This window comes from Grampus griseus (assembly GCF_964374135.1).
Source record: "Grampus griseus genome assembly, chromosome: X".
Taxonomy (NCBI): domain Eukaryota; kingdom Metazoa; phylum Chordata; class Mammalia; order Artiodactyla; family Delphinidae; genus Grampus; species Grampus griseus.
In genome coordinates, this window is record NC_138999.1 from 61,243,353 (window position 1) to 61,269,246 (window position 25,894).

Here is a 25,894-nt window from a genome sequence, read left to right on the forward strand (position 1 = left end):
CTGTGCTCCGCAACGGGAGAGGCCACAAAAGTGAGAGACCCGCGTACCGCAAAAAAAATAAAAATAAAAAATTAGGAGAAGCTTCCAGGCACATGGGGGTGAAGGTATGGAAAATGGAAGCAGGGAGGGTTGTGGGGGTTATGGGTAAGGGACTAGGTTTACAGAAGGAACTGCACACACCAGAGCATGAAAGCTTGGAGCAGGGAGTGGTGGGAGTGAGGCTGGTGAAGTAAACGTGGGTTAGAGCACAAAGGGCCAGATAGGCCAGGCAGTTTGGACTTTTACTTAAAGGCTATGAAATGTCTCTAAATCATACCAATGTTTTCCTTAGGTCAGTCTCCCAAGGCAATAGAAATAAAAGCAAAAATAAACAAATGGGACGGAATCAAACTTAATAAGCTTTTACACAGCAAAGGAAACCATAAACAAAACGAAAAGACAACCTATGGAATGGGAGAAAATATTTGCAAATGATGGACTGACAAGGGCTTAATTTCCAAAATATACAAACAGCTCATATAGTTTAATATCAAAAAAGCCAAACAACTCAATCAAAAAATGGGCAGAAGACCTAAACAGACATTTCTCCAAAGAAGACATACAGATGGCCAAGAGGCACATGAAAACATGCTCAACATCACTAATTACTAGAGAAATGCAAATCAAAACTGCCTCACACTGGTCAGAATGGCCATCATTAAAAAGTCTACATATAACAAATGCTGGAGAGGGTGTGGAAGAAAGGGAACCTTCCTACACTGTTGGTGGGAATGTAAACTGGTACAGCCACTGTGGAGAACACTATGGACGTTCCTTAAAAAACTAAAAATAGGGCTACCATACGACCTAGCAATCCCACTCCTGGGCATATATACAGAGAAAACTCTAATTTGAAAAGATACATGCATTCCCAGTGTTCACAGCCAAGACACGGAAACAACCTTAATGTCCACTGACAGATGAATGGTAAAGAAGACATGGTATGTATGTATGTATATATGTATGTGTGTGTGTGTGTATGTGTATATATATATGTATATATATATATATATATATATATATAAAACTGGAATACTACTCAGCCATAAGAAAGAATGAAATCATGCCATTTGCAGCAACATGGATGGACCTAGAGATTATCATACTAAGTGAAGTAAGTCAGACAGAGAAAGGCAAATATCATATAATATCAGTTATATGTGGAATCTAAAATATGACACAAATGAATTTATTTACAAAACAGTAATAGACTCACAGACATAGAAAACTTACAATTACCAAAAGGGAAAGGGAGTTGGGGAAGGATAAATTAGGAGTTTGGGATTAGCAGATACAAACTACTATATATAAAACAGATAAATAGCAAGGTCCTACTGTATAGCACAGGGAACTATATTCAATATACTGTAATAAACCACAATGGAAAAGAATATGAAAAAGAATATATAAATCACTTTGCTGTACATCAGAAACTAACACAACATTGTAAATCAACTATACTTCAATAGAAAAGAATTCATTAAAGGGTATGAAATGTCTCAAATGTGTGTGCACGTGCGTGTGTGCACGTGCGTGTGCACCACATGCACAAGGCATGATTAAATTTACATTTTGAAAAGATCCTCTGATTACAGCGTAGGATACAGTGAAGGTTATCAAGAGGTTTTTTTTTTCTTTTTTTTTTTGCGGTACACGGGCCTCTCACTGTTGTGGCCTCTCCCTTTGCGGAGCACAGGCTCCAGATGCGCAGGCTCAGCGGCCATGGCTCACGGGCCTAGCCGCTCATGGCATGTGGGATCTTCCCGGACAGGGGCATGAACCCGTGTCCCCTGCATCGGCAGGCAGACTCTCAACCACTGCGCCACCAGGGAAGCCCATCAAGAGGGTTTTTGCAACCATCCAGGCCAGGGGCAGCAAGGGTCGGGAGGAAGAGATGGATTTGGGAGATATTCCTATGGTAGTATTGATAGGGCAATACACACTGACACACAAGAAAAGCATATACATATGACAGTCATGAATATGTGGTACTGGGAGGGAGGAAAGGATAAAGGAAGGCAGGTGTTTCTGGGAGAGTTGTTTTAATGATAACCAGGAAGGGAAAATGAGTCCTCAGGGAGTTCTGATGAAGAAGGCTTCAGATGGGTAGAGAAAAGGGTAATTAGAAGCTTTGAAAAAGGTAGGGTATTTTGTACACAGTGTAATTTGGCAGTTCCTTTGCTTCACCTCCAATTGGTAAACAACTACATTTCTTGCAGCATCTAGTCTGATTTTTTAAAAATACAAATATAATGAATACATTCTTCATGCTAAAAAATCAAACATAAAAGTCTATCAAATAAAAGGGAAAGAAAACTCCTTTTCTCCATCTCTACTCCCTCTCTAGAGGTAACTCCTGATTCATTACACATAGTTTCAATCAGCTCAGTCAACGATGAGAAACAGTTTGAGGTGTATCTTTCAAGATCAAACTTTTTCTGCCTCATGCTTGAGTGAGCTGGTTGAAGCTATGTCTAATAAATGCCTTCTTTTACCTCTTTTCTTTACCTGAAAATGTCTTCCCTCATATTCCTTCTCTTCCTTGAGGCTAATTTCACCAGCTGGGCACTACATTCTCTTTCTTGTTGCTCTAAGGGCCATGTATCAGCAATGAGCTCTTTCTTACATCTTTAGTCTCTGTCTTCCTACTGATTCAGTTCCTTTAGGTTACAAGTTGTTCATCTCTTCATCCCCTTTTCAACACTGCCAAATTTGTCTACTTATTGGCCACCTCTACATACTTCTTGTAATCCAGTTTTTGATCTCACTGCTCTCCTGAAACTGCTTTCTTGAAGGGAGAGAGACCTCTGTGTCATGATATCCAAAAGCTTTTTCTGTTATCTTTATCAATTTCTCAGAAGCAATTGATGGTGGATACTACTCAAAAATCTGCATCTGGTCATCATCAATGGCTACGGCTCCATTAAAAAATCTTTTTTTAAAATATTTTTTTAAAAAACAACTTTATCAATATTCACATACCATACAATCCCCCCATTTAAAGTGTACAACTCAACAGCTTTTAGTATACTCACAGAGTTGTGCAACCGTCACCACAATGAATTTTAGAACATTTTTTTTTTACTGCATCACGTGGTTTGTGGGATCTTAGTTCCCCAACCAGGGATTGAACCTGGGTCCTCGGCAGTGAGAGCACGGAGTCCTAACCACTGGACAACCAGGGAATTCCCTAGAACATTTTCATCATCCCCCAAAGAAACACTGTACCCAATAGCAGTTACTACCTATTCCCACCACTCTTCGACCTCCAGCCCCTGGCAACCACTAACCTACTTTCTGTCTCTATGGATTTGTCTAATTTTGACCTTTCATATAAATGGAATTATATAATATGTGGTCTTTTGTGACTGGCTTCTTTCATTTCATTTAGCATAATGTTTTCAAGGTTCATCCATGTATTACTACCTCATTCCTTTTTATGGCCAAATAATACTCCATTGTTTGTATATACCACATTTTCTTTATTCTCCATTCATCTGTTGATAGACATTTGGGTTATTTCTATAATTTTTGGCTAATATGAGAAATGCTGCTGTGGACATGTTTTCATTTTTCTAATATACCTAGGAGTAGAATTGCTGGGTCATATGGTAACTCTCTGTTTAACCTTTTTTTTTTTTTTTTTTGCGGTACGCAGGCCTCTCACTGTTGTGGCCTCTCCCGTTGCGGAGCACAGGCTCCGGACGCGCAGGCTCAGCGGCCATGGCTCACGGGCCTAGCCGCTCATGGCATGTGGGATCTTCCCGGACCGGGGCACGAACCCGTGTCCCCTGCATTGGCAGGCGGACTCTCAACCACTGTGCCACCAGGGAAGCCCTGTGTTTAACCTTTTGAGGGAACTGCCTGACCGTTTTCCACGGGGGCTGCACCATTTTACATTCCCCCCAGCAATGTGTAACAGATGAGAGTTCCAATTCTTCCACATCTTCACCAACCCTTACTATTTTCTGTTTTGTTTAAAATTATGATATCCATCCTAGTGGGTATAAAGTGGTATCTCATTGTGGTTTTGATTTGCATTTCACTGATGATTAATGATGTTGAGTATCTTTTCATGTGCTTTTTGGCCATTTGTATATCTTCTTTAGAGCAAGGTCTATGCCCATTTTTAAAATGAGCCATTTTTCTTTTTAATATTGATTTGTAAGTGTTGATATATTATAAATACAAGTCCCTTATCAGATACATGACTTGCAAAAATTTTCTCCCATTCTATGGCTTGTCTTTAACTTTCTTGATAGTGTCATTTGAAGCACAAAAGTTTTAAATTTTGATGCAGTCCAATTTATCTATATTTATTCTGCTGCTTGTGCTTTTGGTGTCATGTCTAAGAGAGCAATATCTAATTCAAGGTCATGAACATTTACATCTATGTTTTCTTTTAAGTGTTTTATAGTTTAAGCTCTTACATTTAGACCGTTTAGGCTATATGGACTTAACTTTTGTATATGGTATGAGGTATGGGTCCAAAACCACTTTTTTTTGCATGAGATCCAGTCGTCCCAGCACCATTTGTTGAAAAGACTATTCTTTCCCCATTGAATTGTCTTGGCACTCTTTGAGTAAAATGAATTGACTGTACACATTTCTGGACTCTGAACTTTATTCCATTGCTCTAGATGTCTAGCCTCATTGCCAGCACCACACTGTCTTGATTACAGTAGCTTTGTAGTAAGTTTTAAAGCTGGGAAGTGCTCCAACCTTGTTCTTCCTTTTCAAGATTTTTTTTGGTTATTCCGGATTGAATTTCTGTATAAATTTTAGGATCAGCTTGTCAATTTCTACAGTCATCTGTGATTTAAAGCTCCATTTTGACCGTGCTGAACCTATCATCTTACCTCTTCTTCAATTCTTTGTCTCTAACAATACCCCATCCTTTCAGTAATCTGTGTTCAAAACTCTGAGGCCCTTTGTGATTCCTCCCTTTCCCTGCTCCTCTTCAGTTACCAGACTTGCACCAATCCCTCTCCTATTCTGTCCTTTCCACTCTCATGCTCTCATGGCAGTACTCTAATCTAGCACTTATGACCTCCTTGTGGATTACACCAATAGCTTCCTAATTAATTTCTCTGCCTCAAGTCTCTTACCTCTCTAATCCAACACCCCCCCCACACACACCGCCATCAGATTAATTTTCCTTAGGGAAGGTTTTGATCAAGTCACTTCCTTACTCAAAAACGTTCAATATCTCTCCATTGTCTTTAGATGATGCTTAAAATTCTTAGCTTATGATTCAAAGTCCTTCATTATATGATTCCAGCCTACCTTTTGAATCTTATTTTCTAATAACTCCTTAACCTACGTTATTCTGTAGGCAAACTGAACTGTCCATGGTTCACCCCACTCACCTTGCACTTCCTTTTTGTCATGCACTTCCTTGTGCCTGAAAGTCACCTTTCTACATGTCTACATCATATCTATTTTTTAAAGGCTCACTCAAATTCCATCTCCTTCATGAATAAAAAATGATAATAATATCAGCTAACATGTATCGAGTACTTTATTAAAAAACTGAGCACTGTTCTATGCACTTTATATGTATTAGCTCATGTGACTCATAACAATTTATAAAATAGGTGTTATCATTAATCCTATTCTATAATGGGGAAACAGCCGCATAGAGAGGTTAAGAAATCTGTACAAGATCACACAGCTATTAAGTGGCAAGCTGGCTTTTGAACCCAGGCTTCCTGGCACCAGTCCATGTTCTAAATCACCACAATATACCTGCTTCCATGATTTACCGTGCATCAGGTGCTTGTTCCAGCCACTTCACACATTATTTTGTATAACAGCAGTAGCAGGCACTGCATTATTATTTTTCGAGTGTTAACCTTAGCTCTAATTATACTATACCCTCATTCTAAAACCTTCGGCAGTTCCCCAAATGCTTGCAGAACATGGTACAAATTTTCATTGCCAAGAATTCCAGGTCCCGCGTGAGGTGATTCCCACCCACTTTTCCAATCTTTGCAAATTGTTCTTCTCATGCACTTGACAGTCCAGACAAACTAAATCATTGCTATTCTCTGTACAGAGCTCAGCCTTTCTGACTTTGATCTTGCTGTACCCTCTGCATAGAGCATCTTCCCCTGCAATCTCACACATTTAAACTTGACCCAGATTTCATAAACACATACACATTTACACACTTTGTAAAGATATAATAATTAGCTACCCTTTAGAAGCCAGATCAAATGTTACCTCCTCAATTAAGCCCTTTTCTGAAGTATCTTCTCCGTTTGAGTGCCCACTGCATTTTATCTCTTATGGTTCTTATAACTTTCCATGTTTCATTTTATTAGACTGTGTATGAATGTGAATATATATCTCTCTGTGTATCTATAATTTAAAAATTTCCACCAGCTCCCTTGAGGGTAGGCTTAATACTTTATACATAGGAGGCATTCAATAAATAGTTATTAAATGAATAAATGAATGAAATATCATTCCAGATTGCTTTTGGGAAAGCTTCCCTAACCACTGTAACAGTACTATCTGCTACACTGCAATCATTAATTTTAGGTTTTGGGAAAGTATAAAATCGCTTACCCAGAAAGGAGGGGGAGGACAGGCATCTCATTATACTACATTAGTAACTTCCCTATAAACACATAAGATATTCATTTGAAATAGCAATTTTCTTGATGAGAAACCGGATCCCTCAGTATTGAGCAGTCTGCTCTTCAGACAAGGCTATGCAAATGAGGATGAGAGGCTGTGGCAGCTGTTTCTACAGGCATTGATTTGGGGAAGGTGATTGGTGCCGGAGGTTGATAAAAGCCAGGGGTGATGACGTTAATGATGCTTTTAGATAAAAGGAAAAGCCCAAGAACCAAATTGTAGCATTATCCCCTTTTCTTTTATTCCATCAGGGTAGACCACAGCTTCTATGGTGTACCCTTGGGATCATTCACTGGTGCCACTTTACCTCTAATACCAGTGGTGGAACCTGGTTTTGTTTTGTTTGTTTTTAAATACATAAAGTTCTAAAAGATTCCTCTCAGGGAAATGGAATGCCAGAAAGATGGTGTGACAATTATTCTTAATCAATGTTGGTGATAGATTTGGTAACCCAGACTTGCCCCTCTATAGCTAGACCACTGATTGGTGCATACTCCTAGCAGGTTTGTCTCCTAACTGCTCGCTTGCAAATCAGCCTTGACCAGCCTTATCATCTTTGTATTTTCCAGCAAGCACCCTCAGCACCCTCTAGAGACTTCCTCAACAGAGATTAAAGAAATGAGGAATTCAAAGTTGAAAAACCAAGAAGGGCAGGAAATGGAGAGAAGAGAGAAATATTTGCTACTAACACTGTGAGCTTCCAAAGTCAACGTGAGAAAATTTATTGCCAACAGCAAAACCCTTTCTATGATAAACATTTTAAACCTATTGCATTGTATGGGATTCAGAGGGGGGATTGCGTTAAGGACTCAAAGATGGCTAATCAGTCTCAAATGGGAGCTTGTCAACTTTTCACAGGTATTGTCTTCTCTAAATTCCCTCAGTCATATCTCAACTCAGGTACTGCTGACTCATTCTGCAAAAACTCAACCTGCGGGGGATGCAGCATATGGTAAATGCCTCGGGGATTCCTGAATATCTATTACAAATGGTTCAGGGATGCAGGGAACTGGGGGGGGGGGCTCCCTGAGGTGAGGATGATGTGTCATTTTGTTTGGGGCCATGGGTGCCTCTTGGACATATCCAGAAGACATTTAATTTCCTATAAGTCTCTCTTTCTGCTTTTAGCATCAGACAAGGTGTACTGATTCCATTAACATCTTTAGGATAAAACAAAACAAAACACCCAAAGCTATAAAAGAAAAACAAACAAACCAACCTCAAACCTCTAAACCCCCAACCTTCCCAAACAATCCTCAGATTGCTTTTGCTGTTTTATTTTTTAAGATGTAGTTTCTTAATATTTTACAGGGGCATCTTTTCTCTCATTGCTGAGTCCATTATACAGAAACACAGATTCTAATTGGCATCCCTTTCTAACATGCTTTGTAGTAAGTAATTCCACTCATCAATTATGTCACCTTGGCAACAAAAAGGGCTGTGCACTATTTTTAGTTTATTATTACTTATCTCTTTACCTCTTTGAAGTACACCATTCTCATTCACACAGGGGAAAGTGAGTCATCTAGAATTAAAGGGCGGTAGGCCTAGAGTGAATGTCGGAGCTAGAATTAGAACACTAATTCTAATTCAAATCTAGTGCTCTTTTCACTAAACCCCAGTGCTCTTTGGCTCTCCGCATTCTGAAAGGCCCAAGGCCCTAGGAAGCAGAATATATATTATCTGCGCAGGGGGTGGAGTAGGTGGAGAGGCAGGCTGGTTTGGAGAGCTAAACCGAAACAAACCAACCAAACCAAAACCAAACCAAAAAACCCCAAAATGGAAGAGGGCTTAAAGAATATGAATCCTAAGTCTAGCTATACTAATGACTCTTTATTTGACCTGGGGTAGGTCATTTTACTGCTCTATAACCACCAGGACCCCTCACACAAGCCCAGATTACATTTTGCTATGCATCACATTATTTGGGCATGTCTCATCCACCCCCTTTGCAGCCTCCACAGCATGGAGTTCAGGGAGAACACTGGACTTGGGGGTCAAGACAAAGTTGGATCCAGTGCTTGCAATAGCAACTTGGACAAATCACTTCTCTGAACCGTCTCTGTAAAACAAGAATATTCTCTCCCTCACAGGGTTATTATGAGGATTAAATGATATAACATTTGCAAAAGTCTTCTCCCAGCACCAAGCACATGGTAAGCACTCCCTAATGTTGAATGAATAAATGAATGGCCTTAAGTCAGGCCCTTCGAGTGCTATGTTAATTCCTTCAGCCCACTAGGATATTGTTGAGTTCAGCACAGCACACCATAGCAGTGACTTCCTGAATGGTACTCTAATGTTCCCCAAAGGCAGAGAGAAATTTCAGAGTGTCACTGCCTGGTTATACCTGTTCTGGGAATACAGTAATTCCTTTTCCAGTGCTGCCAATCTATTACCTTTCACCAAACACAAAATTCACTTTAAGAAGGGGCAGAAACACAAGTGCCTTTCTGTTAGATAGAGGTTGGGAGAATATATTATTAAAATTGAAACCGACTTCTCTGATTTCTTAGCAAAAAATCAGATTGGAAGCCAAACAGCTATTTGGCCTTTGCAGACCCTGGATAGTGATGCCCTTGGGGGAAAGGAGAGAGTTGGAGTCATTCCAAACTGTAGTTACAACATTTGTGTGTATATTTACTGCTTGTGCTTACGCTCTCCGCACTTAGTTTTTACTCTCTAAGCCTTGAAGAATTCACAGTTTACCTAGAGCACAGTTTTAATACATACGGGTAGAAATATAGGCCTATATCTCTGTTTCTCATTTCCTAATCATATTTTCTACACTCCCTATATACCTGATACTTCTTCTTTTTCAATTCACTTGCTCTGATTTTTGAACTTAGGTAGACAATAATGATTTGCTAACAATAAACATGACCCTAGCCCTTCCCTCACCCTTCTTTACCCAGGAGGCCTCCCTAAGATTCAAAGTCGAAATCCTGCCATATAGTTAGCACCTGGTGCAGCTCATCAAAATATAATATCCTTTCCCAGATGATTGGAAATCTCTGCCATGCCGTCACACAATGAGGTGTGCAAGAAAAGAGTTTGGGGATTGATTTTCATCATTAACTTGATATTGCATGGTTTTTGTGGGACTTAAAAATAAATGCATTTTTATTACTTTTAAGTACTGCACATAGACTAACTCCAACTCATCATATTTTAGCAGTTATTTTTCTGGGGCAGGATGTATTTTAAACATGCCTATGTTAGAGTGTCTGGTGGATCATTTAGGATCAGTGTCCTGTTGCTTGATGAAATCCAGATCACTCCAATGAAATCCAGATGGGGAAATTGGGTCTCTGGCAACGGCTGCCAGATCTTCTCCATATGAAATCTCTCTAGTCTGTATGCAAATTCAAAACTCCATATCCTGGAAATCCCAAACCAATCAAGTGGCGCTCCGCTTCTTAGTTACTGGACTAAACATAGGGAAGCGATTCATTCTTCCCTGAGGAAATAAGCATGTCTTACATACATCTATCTTGGCACAAAAAGGGCTGGCTAAGCAAATTAATAGTGTAAACAGGACTGTGCTGGGGAATGTTTGTCCTACTTAAGAGAATAAACTTTTTATGCACTTTTTGCACATCCACTTGTATACAAATAATTGATATGCTAATTACAAATGATTCTTAAAGCCCTTTCCCTGAGGTACTGTACGATGCTGTTAGTCTAGTTTGAATTACTAGCGTGTCCAGTGCTTGAAAATAATAAAAATGTATTTAAAAATATTCCATAATTCAGACTGGCTTTCCTCTTATTAGGCTGAGTTAGTGAGGCTTGCCTATAATTAAATAGGATAGATGTTTTTCTACTTTCATCCCTAATATATTTAAGGTGGTCCCCCTACCACCCTGCCCCAACCCCAGCATCCCTCACCTTCCTCTGCAGGATTCTCCTGCCCAGGGCGAGCATATACAAACCCCTTTGCATCCAGCTCACTCCTCAGCAGCACTTGCACGGTCTCTAGGCAAATGCACATACCCTTTCGCTTTTTAACTTGTTAGCTGATTATTTGATATGGCTTTCTTTGAGGTGTCTTTTCTTTGGTCCTGCTTTAAGTACCAATGGGTATGGCTCTTTCCTGATGGTTCAGTGGGTAACAGCACATGGAGAGCAAAGCCCGGCCAAACTTAGCATTGGGCCTTTTTGTCAGGGGGGGACATCAGATTTAACTAAATCTCTGTACAGCCTATGTCAACAGGATACAACAAAGCAGGCAGCTCATCAGTGCTGGCTGCTGCCGGGTGAATGACAGTGTCAGGCAGTCATTCAGAGCTGTAACCTGTGAGAGTGGAGCGTAAAGGGCAGGTTTTTTAGGCTAGAGCGAGGGGACAGAGCAGTGATGAAAGAATACGAGAGGGGAGAGAATTAGGAAGGGGGAGGGGGTACATGGTGGAGAGAAGCTAAGAGGAGTAATATGAATTTTGATGTTAGAATGTCCCACCAAGCACAGACATATTCAAATTTAGGATTCTTTTCAGGGCAGCCCTACGTTAGAGGGTGTAATTCTCAAGTTTTCCATTTATGAGTCAGGTCTTCCTGCCTCTGGGTAGTTTCAGAGCATGTTCTAGCCTCAGAACCTATTACTGCTGTGGAAGAAGAATCAGGTCACTTTCTCCAGGGGGCAGGGATCATTCAGCACTAAGAAGAGAGCAGAGAAGGTACACATCATAGTGACAGAACAAACCCACCGAATTCCAGGAGATGGTCCTCCTGGACTTACATGAAAAAAAAATAAATCGCCTAGGAAGACTGCTTAGGGGTAGGGGCTGTCATGGTGTCAGGGCTACTTGGTGCAGGAGTTTAGGAACTTGTCATGAAAGCCACTGGTCGAGCGAGGAAGAAGGATATAAGAACTGTCCTTCTCAGCCACATAGCACAAGGAGATCAGCTCGGTGCTTTGTGACCACCTAGAGGGGTAGGATAGGGAGGATGGGAGGGAGGGAGATGCAAGAGGGAAGAGATATGGGGATATACGTATAGCTGATTCACTTTGTTATAAAGCAGAAACTAACACACCATTGTAAAGCAATTATACCCCAATAAAGATGTTAAAAAAAAAACAAAACTGTCTTTCTAACCACCTGGATATAAAGCTCAAAGGATCAGGTGAGGGAAAAAAAACCAGTTCTCCACTGCCACCCTAACCAAGTACGGGGGACAAGGCAGGCTCACTGATGGAGGGTTCAGGACAACACAGTTAATTAAGCACAGTAGCCTCCCCCCCTCCAAATTATCCTATACTCTTAGGCACTTAATGTCTTTTGAATTTAATATTATATTTTAAAAGACACATCAAATTAGGAACATTAAATGAATGGCCCGCTTTGGTCTCATTTCCACCTGTGCCTAATATTAACAGTGAATTTAATTAGTGTCTGAGTCATCCATTTTCCAGAAACAACAGGCAATTTGCATCTGCCATACCACACAGAGGCAGAATAGAAGTTTATCAAACAGAACAAAAGCATTGACTACAAATATCTTACTTATGGAGGGCCGAGTTCGATGTTCCAGGCTCATACAAGGAAGTAGCAGCTTCCATGACCTTTATCACCGGGCCATAGTGACCTAGTAATGATCAAGGTGGTATAGGTGTGACCCGACTGAAGAGAGGTAATTTTTTTTTTTTTTTGCGGTACGCGGGCCTCTCACCGTTGTGGCCTCTCCCGTTGCGGAGCACAGGCTCCGGACGCGCAGGCCCAGCGGCCATGGCCCACGGGCCCAGCCGCTCTGCGGCATGTGGGATGTTCCCGGACCGGGGCACGAACCCGTGTCCCCCGCCTCGGCAGGCGGACTCCCAACCACTGCACCACCAGGGAAGCCCCAAAGAGAGGTAATTTTGTAAAGAATTTTCACCAGCTCTCAGAGTGTAATGAAAATGGGGATGAAGATGGAAGTAAGGCTATATAATTTTTTGTTCTCAAATGCAAATTTCTATAGAGTTCTTCCCTTCTCATCAGATGAAAGAGAATTTTGAAAAAATTTGTATTGCTTAAAATATTTATGTATGATTATGTGTTCTTATAGGATTTGCCACATCACCAAGCTCAAATGATTAGGCTATAATCGTTGGGTTCTCTTTCACTGAGGATCTATCTACCTGCTTCTAAAACTGAATGATAAGGAATCTGGAGTCCCAAGTGGAAGATAAATTCAAGATGACATCATTATAATGAAAGAAAAACCTATCGTCATTAAAACATCTCTTCTTTAAATATAACATTAAAATTCAATAGGGAAAGAAAACATTTCACTTAAATATCCTTTAGTGATGTCCCTTGGTTCTCATTTTATTCCATTGGTATTGGATGAACAAATTATAGCATGGATGGAGAATCTCTACCCTATATGTAGATATGGCCTGCTAGGACCAAGAGATGATATAAATTATGCCTACAGTTGCAAAAATGCATAATGTTAAAAGTCTTCAGCAATACTAGTCCCCCAAAAAACACATGAAAAGAATTGTGTGAGGAGACCTCTATATAATGACATGTGACACTATTCACTTTCTAAAGAAGGAAGTCAGGATTTTCTCCGTTGAAAATAAAGGAAAAAGCAGATTTACAGAATCTCCATGTTTCCAAACTTTAATCAGAAATTTAAAACCTAAGAAGTAAAATCTCACAATATTTATTCTTGTTTTTGATGCATAAAATTACAAATTAAATCCTTAGGATTAAGAGCTTTTTTTTTAATTGGCAAAAATCTAAGTTGTACTTTCACAAACATAAGCACAATGGATTGTGTATACTACAGGTCTTGTGGTTCATTTGCATAATCTTAAATGGTTTTTTTTTAGGACTTTTCTGCAATCCCCGGAGATAAAAATTTCCAAGAAGTCTTGGGGGGTGGTATTTTTTCCTTGTGAAAACATTTCATACTTCCATGTGATACTTTGGGGACAATGTAGCCGATGGTTAATGCTAGCTGTGTGACCTTAAACAAATCAACCTTTCTAAGCTCCAGTTTTCTCATTTGTAAGATGGGAATAAGAATACCTACCTTTGCAGGTATTATAGATTGTATATTGCTATAAGTATCAAATGGAAAAAATCAAATAAATGATTAGTACAATTCCTGGCACAGGCAAGTCCTCCCTAGGAGCTAAGCTCCAGGGTGTGGGAGCCTCATCTGTTTTGTTTACCACCACCAGTACCTACGTACAGGGCGGGCATGAAGCAGACACTCAATAAATATTTGTCGAATGAATGAATAAAATAGTGTCATTATACTAAAATATAAACAAATCCCCTATGTTGTTGTATTTTGCTCCCCCTTTATTCTTGTTAATTAATGTTTTAAAAATCCTATAAGGTGACTTGAGGCACTTGATTCTTTTGTAGGAAGGTCAGAGTGGCTTCAGAGAGGTGAATTTTGGCCCCAGACCCATAAGGAATGAATCCTGTGCTTAAAACACTACTGACTTGTATTTCAGGGGCCATGTCAGGCTCTAAGGAAAATTCTCACACAATAAATATAAACCACAGAGACACTATATGGTTTTTTTTCTCTTCCTCATTGAATAGCAGCAGAGCTCAGTATAGATGGAAGAAGGAATTCCCCACAGGAATAAAAGCTTGGGTTTAAATGAGCTATTCCTTTAATGAGCTTGCTGTTGTCCTAGAGAACAAGTTCTTTCTGAGTAGGCTATCCTGGTTATCCCAAGCACAGTAGAATCATTTGAAAAAAACAGTTGAAGGGCTATAAAAATTATTTAAAATAGAAAAGTATAATATTTCTCTCATAAAAGAAAGGAGGCAAAAATATTATTTTTGTTGTTGTTGTTCTTTTAACTTCCGGAGTCCCTGAAGTTTTCTTTAGGTCAATGGTCTTTGATGGCAAAAAAAGGTTTCTTTTAATTTTGAGTTACAGAATATAAGCCATAGGACTCAAGGTAAACAGGCCAAATACAGGAAGATTCTTATTTTAATAACTACTACTGTGAACCCTAGTTCACTAGAATAAGATTATTTCTTTGGTTGGACTGATAGCTCTTACTAGCAAAGTTTTGCATATGTGGATATAAAGACTACTATTGATTGAGAAGCCCTGCTTAATAGGGCCTTTCATAAGTCCTATTCATTGAGAAGCCTGTTTAACAATGTGTTTTCCTTTTGGTGAAATATTTATGCAGTGTCTGTACTTAATTATTTTACAAAGTTGAATAGCTGAATATTCTTAACGAAATGTGAGGTTTTTTCCCCCAAATATTGTGTCAACTTTAGTATGCTTTGTATCCATACATACCATAAGTACCATATATATAGCTTTCCTATGAGATATATCCCAATAACTGGACATTTAGTAAAGAATGCTTTCTGGCTGTTAGGGCTGTAAAATTATAGGTAGGATACAAACTAAGAAGTTTGGACACAACTCTGAAATTCTCCTTCAAGTTATGCATATGTCATGACAGCTCACAGTGGGCAAGTAGTTTGGTCATCCTGCAAGATTTAAGGGTTCAGAGAGGTACCCCTCTTGAACCAACCGCAAGAAGTACTGGTTATTTGTCCTTTTCTCCTAGACTCCTTAACTATAAATGTTCCCAAAGTCATCAACACAGCCTTCTGGGTAGTAGTTTAAACATTATTAGGATTATCTCATATTGCATTCAAATACAATTAGAGAGCAAACAGGTTAAACAAAGGCAGAGCAGTATTTTCTCTTTCAGATGACAGAGCCTGGGAATTAGCAAACGGTCCTTTTGGCAAAACAGCTTTCCTCTCCCATCAAACTTTGCCTGTATATAAATTATGGGAAGCTTTTGGGAATTGTGACCCTTGCCCTTCTAAATTAGCATGGAATGACCTAGGGAGCTCTCACTGTGAAATTGTCTTTTTCATAAAATGGAGCTTTTAGTGCTGAAAACCTTCAGGTAAAGATTCCATTTCCAGTCTATTAAAAAGGAAACCCTAAGACATTTTTTTAAAATAAAGAGAGTATATTCAACCTTAAGATGAAACCATTAAGTTCCTGCCTAGCTGGCAAAGTGAAAAAAGGCTACAGCAGAGGAAAAAGACATAAGGAAAAAAGGAAGAAAAGAAGGAAGGAAGGGAAAGAAAAAGGGCTCCTGAATCCCACAGGGAGATGTAGTTCAGGAGCAAATTAATGGCAAACGAAAATTAGAGCATCTTGTAAGTGAACCAGCAATAAGAGGTCCTTTATTTATCACAGGTAAGAAGTGAGCCAGGAAACCAGTGGGCTCATAGAACAAAAAGGATGAAAAAGAGATTGCAGATGAACTGAATGACCTTTTTACACAAGTGAGCTATTTCCGTCTACTCTGTCTTTTGAGGTAGGCAGATGAGCCAGATGTCATAATGGTAAATGAACAAGACATTCTGGTTCTAAGCAACAAACTAGAAATAGTCAAAAACATAATGACTGGGACTAAGCGATACAGTTACTAGGGCTGACCCTCTGCAAAACTATTTAGGTGGCAAAGATTGTTTTGTTGTTTGTGCCCCTTTCCCATTACTGCTTCTCTGAATGCTCAGGGTGCTCACACTCTAACCCTTTCAAAATCTGCTGTCAAGAAAAGCTCTGTGGAACCGTACATCCATGGCAGAGTTAGGGTAAGGAGGAGAGGTTCCATTTTAAGGCCTATTTCTAATTGTAGAATAAAAGTATGTTTCCTGTTAAAGGAATTTCAGATATTAGTCCAACAGATGGGAGAGATGTTTGGGTCAGAAAGCCTTCTTGGCACCCTTGGAATCAGAACTGCCTTCATGCAACACCCTGACCACATGACTTCTGAAAGAAGTCAAAGGGAAAAATGATTGTCCCTCTAATCAAAACCTGGAGCCTGTTATTCTAGGTGATCGCTGTGAGGTTTGCCGGTGCGGCTCCACAGGTAAAACGGGCCCTTGGAACTATAAACTGACGAGTGTCTGGTACTCTGGTAGGCAAGCTAGAAGAATCTTTAATAAACGCTGGCTATCTGAACACCGGGGTGGAGGCGGCAACATGGTTTCTGTAAAGGGAAATCATGTGTGATCCTCCACGGAGCTTTTCCTTGGGGCTAAACTCACTTTTAAAATGTTTAATTAAGTTTGATACCAAGGCTGTTTTTAAACATGAAATTCTATGGGATTACAATTTTTAAAAATCATGTAGTAGGAACTGGTTTAGAGAGAGAAAGGAAATTTAGGGGAGAAACAGACATTTTTCTGATTGAAGAAGGGTAAGTAGTAGACTGGCTTGGGGGTGGGCACTGGGAAATCCTCAAGTCTGCAGATGATACTCAGCTTTTCTGGGCAGTGAAATGCCAAGGTGATGGGGAGAAAGGAAGACCTCAGGAGGTTTTATGACTGGCAGATGAGCTTCAATAGGGGCACATGTAAGGTAATCCATTTAGGGAAGGCCAGAGATTACAAACTACACTTGCAGGATGATGAGTGCTGACCTTTCAATTAAGGCCCAGGAAAAAGCTCTAGGAAACCCCGTGGACAGAGCACTGAAGAGAACAACCTATTTTCCTGATATGGCAAAAAAAAAAAAAAAAAGGCAACAAAATGTTGGGCACTGTCAATAAGGGGATTAAAAGAAAAACAAAATAATTCTCCTTTTACATAGAACTACAGGACATTTTTGGTAAAGTTACGTAAGCAGCTCTGATCTGCACATATCAAGAAGGACAGAACAGAGCCCAAGAGGAACAAAGAAGGGCAATTAAAACCATCAATGGCAGGCTCAAAAAAATAAAAGAAAAAGAGGCCTTTTCAGTCTGACAATGCAGAGGTAGCCAGGGGACATGATCAAAATATGAAGAGGCTAGGGCTGCTGCTGATGACCCAGCTTGCCAAAACTCTTGAGCTAAGAGGCATCTTTGAAGCATAAAGTTTTTATTTTTTAATACCTCTACTTTGTTTATACAACTGCCAGTGATGACGGCCAGTGCAGGCTCCTTGGGGAAGTCCCTGTTTCCACCAGAAGGTTGGGAGAAATCTGAGCCGAGTGGGAGAGGGATCAAAAGCACCTCAATCCCCTCAACCTTAAGTAATGTTGACTTGCTGACTTCTAGTCAGACTCACTTTCTCTACTGCCAATGTCAGCAGTGAATTTGTACCTGACCAATCTCAATTTTCACAAATATGAGTTTAGCCACCCTCTTCCCCATTCCGTAGGGCTTTTCAGCCCCAATGGTCTGATCTACACAGTGGCACCAAACTGTCTGCCTACAAGTGGCTGTAATGTAATCCTTAACCATAGCGCAAAAAGAACAGATTTCTGACTCCAATTTTAATACAACGGATAGAACTCAAGAACTCGTAATAAAGAACTCTCTAATATTCACACCAGTGGATGGAAGCAGATCTCCATAACAGAAAGCCGAAACTGACCCTCCCAGGCTAATGAAATCATATTATATGCAGGTTTTAGCTAAGAAACTAGTAGGCAAGGGATTCCCCAGGACAGCCGAGAAGCTCTGCTCTTCGGAAGGCCTTAATCATACAGAGTGGCAGGTAAGATCAAACTGAGAGTGTGGCTCTGGTCCAAACACTCTGCTCTCCCAGACAGGGGATGGTTACCTGATCAAATAAGCATAGTGAGCAGTGTACAAAAGCTATGTGAGTATATAGTAGCTTTTTAATTTTTTTTCAAATGGTTCTTTGAAAACAAGAATTCTGTGGGATTGGGGGCCATTGCATTCTACAGAAAAGTAATGTACTTGTTACTGGCTCAGCACTGCAGCTATACCTTTCGCAGATGTGGTAATACTTCTCATCCTGTATGCCATCCTGAATGGGCACATTTACACTGTAGTACCGTCCCTTCCCTAGGCCGACATCAGACACATCACCTGTTCCTGTCAAAGAGAGGAACACGGAGAACAGTTTTAAGAACATGAGAATTAGAAAACTTGAAGGCTTCTCTGATAGCAATTCAGAAAATCAAAAGGTCAATTAGCAGAACAATCTTGAATGAATGATGGTTTCTAAGGGAATGAAATTTAAAAAAAAACTGTTGTAAACAGTATTGGGGAAGTAGGAAAACTGTAAGAAAATGGGAAAACCTTAGTCTCCATCTTGCTGGATCAAATGAACAAAAAAAATAGAGATTAACTTCTTCACTAGATTTTTCATACGTCTCAGATTGACATAATACTAATATATCATCGCACTTATCAGGATGTTGAGGGTTACACAGGCTACCTGATAGTACTGTAAGTGTAAGTGAGCTGTCTATTGACAGTCCATGAAAATCATCTGGAAAAAGCAGCAGCATTACATTCCTTTTATCGCTGTCACCTGAAATGACCTATGTTAAATGTTTTGCATGGAGTAGCACCAATATGGCATTCACAGCATGCAGCTATCGAAATACAAGATATAAGAAATGTATAGAACTGCAGTATTTATTCCTCAAATGTAATACTGAGCACACAGATCACTTGCCTGGGAAAAATCCTGGGGAGAATTTGTGCAGGGACACCGTCATGACTTTGGAGGTGAAACTGAAGGCATCTTCTACACCTACCAGAGAAAGAAATGGCAGAAGAATCACTTCATATATACAAATCTCTGTTTTCAACAACTGAAACTCTAGAAAGCAGCTGTGGGAAGGAAGAGAGAGGAGAAGGTAGCAATAATAAAGCTAGCAAGCTGAGGAATAAAAGTAACAAAACTCTGGTCTTGGATCTCTGTCATTACAAGATGAGGTAGAACTCTGGCCTCAAGCGAAGTTTGGGGTTCCTTTTCAAATTCACTCAAGTTAAAGCTGGACATTTCCAAGCAATGGGGATGCACAGGCTCTCTTTGACAACCTGTTCTAAAAGGTGGGGAAGGGCTGGAGCTCATAATTGAGGCATTGTCAACAGAGCTGCATAAAGGAAACTGGCACCATCTTGGAAGTTTTATGTTTTGTTTCAGTGGTTCTAAGTTAAATTCTTGGGATTTTTTTCAAAGAAGTACAATGTGGCAACCCTTTGAAAAACATGACCAATACGAACATTAGGCATTACATAGTGAAAACCTAATTATAAAATGCCTCTCTATAATACAGATTTGGTTATAAATGCAGTTCACCCAAAGTTCCGTGTGTACTAAGTAACTTATAGTACATGTTTCTGGCTAAAACATGGAAGTAGCCCTTAATAGCAGCTTGAATGACAGCTTTTTAAAGCCTGGAGAAAGACAGGAGGAAAAACTTCTAGAAAGGAGTCTCCTTTCCATTTTAACAATCAGAAAATGAAGAGAGGCCTGGGAGATAGAAGATGTCTCTAACAAGCCACTACTTATTCAGATAAACATGCTGCCCACCTCTACACTTTTCCTCCCAGAACCACATACTGTATTCAGATAATCCGTTTGTAAAATGGAAGAACTCTTAGCAAATTCATGTATTACCCTCTTTGATACTTTGAATAAAGAAATTGTCTCTGTTTACTTAATGCTTTCAGTCTTCATTAGAGGCCAACAGAGACCTTAAAAAAATATTGACTCTATTTGTATATCACAGGTATGTTTGAATTTCCCAAGCCTTATGTTTTGCCCTGGGGAGGCAGTTAAAACCAGTTAAAGGCTCCAGGCACAAGGCATTAGGTAAACAAAATAAAACAAAAGAAAATAAATTAAAATAGCATTTTAACTTAGAAACGGAAGTATAGACAAGGATAATTCATGAAAATCCTGATTATTTATCCATCCAGAAAGGTGGTACAAATTTATACTTCTCTCAATGGTGTGTAAGAGTTCCCGTTTTCTGACATCATGACTGACACTGGGTATCATTATTCTTTTTAATCTTAGGCAGAAAGAACCGTCTTGTTCTAATTTGCATTTCTCTGAGTCTTATGGTGTTGAGCACCTTTTCATATGTTTAGTAGCCATTTGTATCACTTCTCATGGGAGATGCCATTAGGTGTTGTTAGAAAATGATACTTTAAGAAAGGACATAGACAAAGAGGAGGGTATGGGGCTCGCTGTGAAAGCGAAGAGTGGTTAGGTAGCTGAAAGAAGGTGAAGATGGGGTAGGGGTGCTGCTGAGGCCACCGCAGGATGCCAGTTATGGAATCATGGGAGATTTAAAATAAACCAAATGTGTAAGAGTTTGGAGGTGGGGCAGGGGTCACTGGAAGGGAGTTGTTGAAGAGGGGAAATAAACCGAAATGAAACACACCATAAAAGTTGGCTAAAACAGGAAACTATAAATGGTATAGAAATAACATTGCAAATGGAAAGAATGGTTTCAGGTGACAGTCTTCTTTCATTCTTACATGGTTCAATAGACTTGATTCTATTCTTGAACTCTGATACTAAGAGTTTGAATTTCATAATCACTCATTCATTCAACAAATATTTTACTGAACCACTACTATAGGCATAGGTCTGTTTGTTCCTGCCACTGCATAGGACAGAAAGAAGTAAATAACTTGATTTCTGCTCTGGAGGAACTGAAAGTTTCTATGGGAGGAGAAGCCATATACACATTAAAGAATTCGCTCACAATATAAGACAATATATAATTAAATATCAAATCAGTGATAGAAACAATACAGGACAATACAGTGAACAGGGGGAGAGACCACTTGGGCTGGAGTCGTTGGGACAGATCTGCTACCAACTTGAGCTCTTGGGTAGAACCTGAAGATGCAAAAGGGGAAAAGAATACAAAACTAAGTTACGAAAAAGTACCGCAAAGTCAGGGAGGAGGGAACAGTGAGACGTGTCTGGGCATCATTGAATAGAGTAGCCTGGACAGCAAGTAGTAAGAGAGAAGGCTGGAGAGAGGAGGTGAGGCCTCTTTGAGGCAGGCCTTGAAAGACAGGGCAAATAATGTGGACTTTACCTTGAAGAACACTGGTTTTCAAAGTGTAGCCTGTGGAACAACTGGGGTGATATTAATATGGAGATTTCCAGGTTCCATACCAGACCTACTAAATCTGAATATCTGGTGGATGTGGCCAAGGAATCTGCATTTTAAAACAAGCTCTCCCCACCACCAGGTCATCCTGATCAACATTCAAGTTTGAGAACCATTGCTATAGGCCGAGGTTTAGCAAACCAAGTGGCCACATAGTAAATATTTTAGGCTTTGAAAACTACATGGTCTTTATTGTATTTTTTTCTGCTCTACAATCTTGTAAAATGTAAAAAACCATTCTTAGCTCTCTGGTCATACAAAAACAAGCCACCGGCCAAATGTTACCCTTGTTATAGGCAATAAGAGCCTCTGAAGGGTTTTGAGCAAGGCTGGATTCTGCATTGGCAAAGTATTCAGATATTAATTGGACATGGTTCTCAAAGTAGTGTGTTGGTTGTTTTAACCCTTCTCACTTCTCTCTGTTACCTTTAATTTTCTGTCACCATTCCATGGAAGCGTCCATCTAGCTGAACTCCCTGGGAGGTCTCTCCCACAATTTCTTCCTTTTTCTGTTTTGGCAGCAGAGCTGACCCTAGCTTCCATCACATACTATTCTTTTCATCTCTTATGCCTTGGTTTTGTTAGTTTGTCTCAAAAGATCCCTGGAAACAGGGAAGCAGGAATCACTGATATGGGGGCAGGGAAGGAATATCCTTAACTAATTTGACTGGATAAGTGTCCTAGATCGATGGAAATATGTGTCATACACAGGCTATAGTAAAGAAACAGAATGAGGGTAACTGTCACTGCAGCTCTACGTTCTAGATGAAAAGTACACAGGAGGGCTTAATACATCCTTTTAGTGAAGTCTTCTAAGAGAGGATTAATGGGGTTAAGGCAAATTGTTAGAGTCTGCTGCTATTAAAAGTTAGAGAAGGTGCCCTGAGTTTGTGCAGGACTAAATATTTTAGCAATACAAAGCAAGAAGCACAGATTCTGATCTCTGCATGAGTTGGTATCCCTATTAGTGAAAAATTCAGAATGTTAGTCCACCATGCACCTCTTCTATTTTAAGAGAAGCATCAGGACTCTCAGCTCTGACTGCAGATTTCATTTAGAACCTATGGAAGTGGACTGAGGGAGGTCACTAAGCACTGGAGTAAACACTAGGAAATCTTACCCTGATTTCCACTTCTTAAAGTTCTCTACTGGAGAGCTTTGCTACTGGAGGAGAGGGGAGGAGAAATTACAAGAATCTGGTATTTTAAAGCAGCTTGGTCAGCACAGGAGGCATTGCATCAGTTAAAAGAATCTCTACCTACTTCAGGATTCTGGATTAGGAAAATTTCAATTGCAAGAGGCATTTCTCCTGTTACCAGTTGCCTAGAAGCAGCTTTACTGATAAAAACCTGCAGTCCTAGCAGCAAAGCACCTTTGAAAGTGAAGGGCTTACCATCTCCGTGGTGCAGATCCAAATCCACATAGAGAATACGGTCAAATTTCCGTCGTAATCGTAATATTCCCAGGACAGCATCATTGAGATAACAAAAACCAGATGCTTCATCTCTGCAAGAAAACAAGTTGCTACAGCCAACAGCCACAAGCAATCCAAGGGAGTCTTTAGCCAAGGATCTAACCCTTGAGATCTAGTCCCTTACAATTTCCCCTTCTTTTAAGAAAAACAAAAATCTACCTAAGAACATTATATGGTAAACGGCCCAGAATGATTAGGGAATGAAGTGTTTTGGTAAAGTAAATATTCAGGTTGATTGGTAATATTTCCTATTCGGGATCCCTGATTTTCAAAGATTTAAAATATCATAACTATATCGAACAAAACAGAACCTTTCTCTAATGATTCAGAAATCATTTTTAAAAATTGTAGTATCCTGGGGTCATCATGATGAACACTGATGACTACTTATAGGAGTTTAAGAAAGCTAGACTCTAGAAGGGGCTTTAAAGACTATCTTGCTCAGCCATATGTAGAAGATGTTGGTGACTTGATTTCTCCGTACTGACCCTATGACATAACCTAGAAATTTTTTTTGTGTGTGTGAGTAAGTCTTGGCACTCGTTGCTCATAAAAGCTGAGTGGAGAATGTACAAATGCATGACCTCCTGGGCAGTGCAGTGTGGTTGCCTTTCCGTATATGCAATTATTACAATGGTGATTGAAGCAGCCTCTTCTGAAGTTATTTTGTCTCCTTCACTAAAGTTGTCTTCACTGACTTCACTGATGTCCTTTACCGTTTTTGCTATCACTGATACTGTGTCACTTTAAACTCTTGTCAACATTAACCTAGTCTTTTATTGCGCTTCCATTAAGCCTTGTTGAGTAGATGTAAAAGAACATTATCATCAAACGTGTTATAATTTGTTTTTAAGGCCTCATCTTAAATGCTTCAGTTTCTTTTGCTTCCACAGACACTTTGAACATTCAGCCCATTTTTTCCTGTGTTCTCCCTGATATTTTATTTGAAACAGAATTCTAGGCATGAGCATCATTTAAAATGGCATCTTTGTTACTATGAGATTGTAAGGTCTTTTTATTGCCTACACAATGCATAAACTCCTTCATGAAATCTCTTCCATAATATTTCATATTCTGAACAATGCCCTGGTTCACAAGCTGAGTCAATGAGACAGGTACACCAGACAGCAGGAAGTTGGTAAAAATACCAGTAGACACAGACTTTGCTCATGAAGGTGAACTCAGCGATCACCTAAGCAAAAGAATAGGTTGGCATTATGTATGCAAGCAGAAAGAAACCAATTAGAGAAAAAGGTTTGTCCATCCCTGAATTCCCTGTAAACAAGAGTTAAATATGTAACTTTAAAAGTTCTTGGATGCTTATTTCCAATTATGAAAAGCTTACAATTTATATATCTACTTACTATCTTAGCACATCAAAAAAGAAATAATGTCTTTCTACTGAAGTCAATAACTTTTGGGTAGTTGGGATGGAACACTGTTAGGCAAAAAGAGCGGGGCATTGGGGAAGAGGAGCAATACAAATCAATATAAGACATACTTCCTTCCCTCAGAGAGCCTACAATTAAGTTAGGGAACCAAGTCATAAGCACAGAAAAACAAAAGCAAAAAACAAACAAAAAAGGCAAGCAGAAATAGTATGGCATACAAAAGAGAATACAGAGAAATTCCACAGACAAAACTGACAAAGCAGAGTCATGTCATTGACAGTATTGAACTTTGAGCCCCATGCTTCTAGAAATCAGCATTGGTAGGAGACCCCTCACCCTTTTGTGTTCTGAGAAACAGTTAACTGCAAAAGACCACATTGTCCTGGCATATTCCAGAAAGAACCATTTTCAGGGGGGACCTTCAAGAGGCGGAGGAATAAGATGTGGAGATCACTTTCCTCCCCACAAAGACATCAAAAATACATCTACATGTGAAACAACTCCGACAGAACACTTACTGAATGCTAGCAGAAGACCTCAGACTTCCCAAAAGGCAAGAAACTCCCCATGTACTTGGGTAGGGCAAAAGAAAAAAGAGAGACAAAAGAATAGGGATGGGACCTGCACCTCTGGGAGGGAGCTGTGAAGGAGGAAAAGTTTCCACACATTAGGGAGACCCTTCACTGGAGGAGACGGGGGTGGGCGGCGGCGGGGGCGGGGGAAGCTTCAGAGCCACGGAGGAAAGAGCAGCAACAGGGGTGCAGAGGGCAAAGTGGAGAGATTCCCACACAGAGAATGGGTGCCGACCAGCACTCACCAGCCTGAGAGGCTTGTCTGCTCACCGCTGTGGCGGGTGGGGGCTGGGAGCTGAGGCTAAGCCTTCGGAGTTCAGATCCCAGGGAGAGGACTGGGGTTGGCTGCGTGAACACAGCCTGAAGGGGGCTAGTGCACCAAAGCTAGCCAGGAGGGAGTCCGGGGAAAAAGTCTGCACCTGCCTAAGAGGCAAGAGACCATTGTTTCAGGGTGTGCAAGGAGAGGGGATTCCTTTCCTGTCTGCCCACAGAAGGCAGAGCACCGCTTAAATGAGCTCCAGAGATGGGCGTGAGCCACGGCTATAAGCTCGGACCCCAGAGACAAGCATGAAATGTTAATGCTGCTGCTGCAGCCACCAAGAATCCTGTGTGCAAGCACACGTCACTACCCACAACACCCCCGCTGCCCCACGAGCCTGTACAGCCCGCCAATGCCAGGGTCCCATGATCTAGGGACAACTTCCCCAGGACAACACATGGCACACCTCAGGCAGCTGCAACGTCATGCTGGCCTCTGCCACCACAGGCTTGCCTGGCATTCCAATTATAACTACTGTACCCCTCCCTCCCCCAGGCCTGAATGAACAAGAGCCCCCTAATCAGCCGCTGCGTTAACCCCATCCTGTCTGGGTGGGGACAGATGCCTG

General features: G+C 40.3%; 1 protein-coding gene across 2 annotated transcripts in view; it reads right to left on the minus strand.

Annotated features, from left to right (window-relative positions):
• Positions 1–25,894, minus strand: part of HDAC8 (histone deacetylase 8) — a 243,274-nt gene that overhangs the window by 141,275 nt on the left and 76,105 nt on the right. For both annotated transcript variants that reach the window (XM_082681246.1, XM_082681247.1), the window contains exons 5-7: positions 22,964–23,076; positions 19,104–19,181; positions 18,406–18,514 (exon numbers count right to left, since the gene is read on the minus strand). In XM_082681246.1, the coding sequence (XP_082537372.1) occupies positions 18,406–18,514; positions 19,104–19,181; positions 22,964–23,076 (300 nt within the window). The remainder of the gene's footprint in view (positions 1–18,405; positions 18,515–19,103; positions 19,182–22,963; positions 23,077–25,894) is intronic.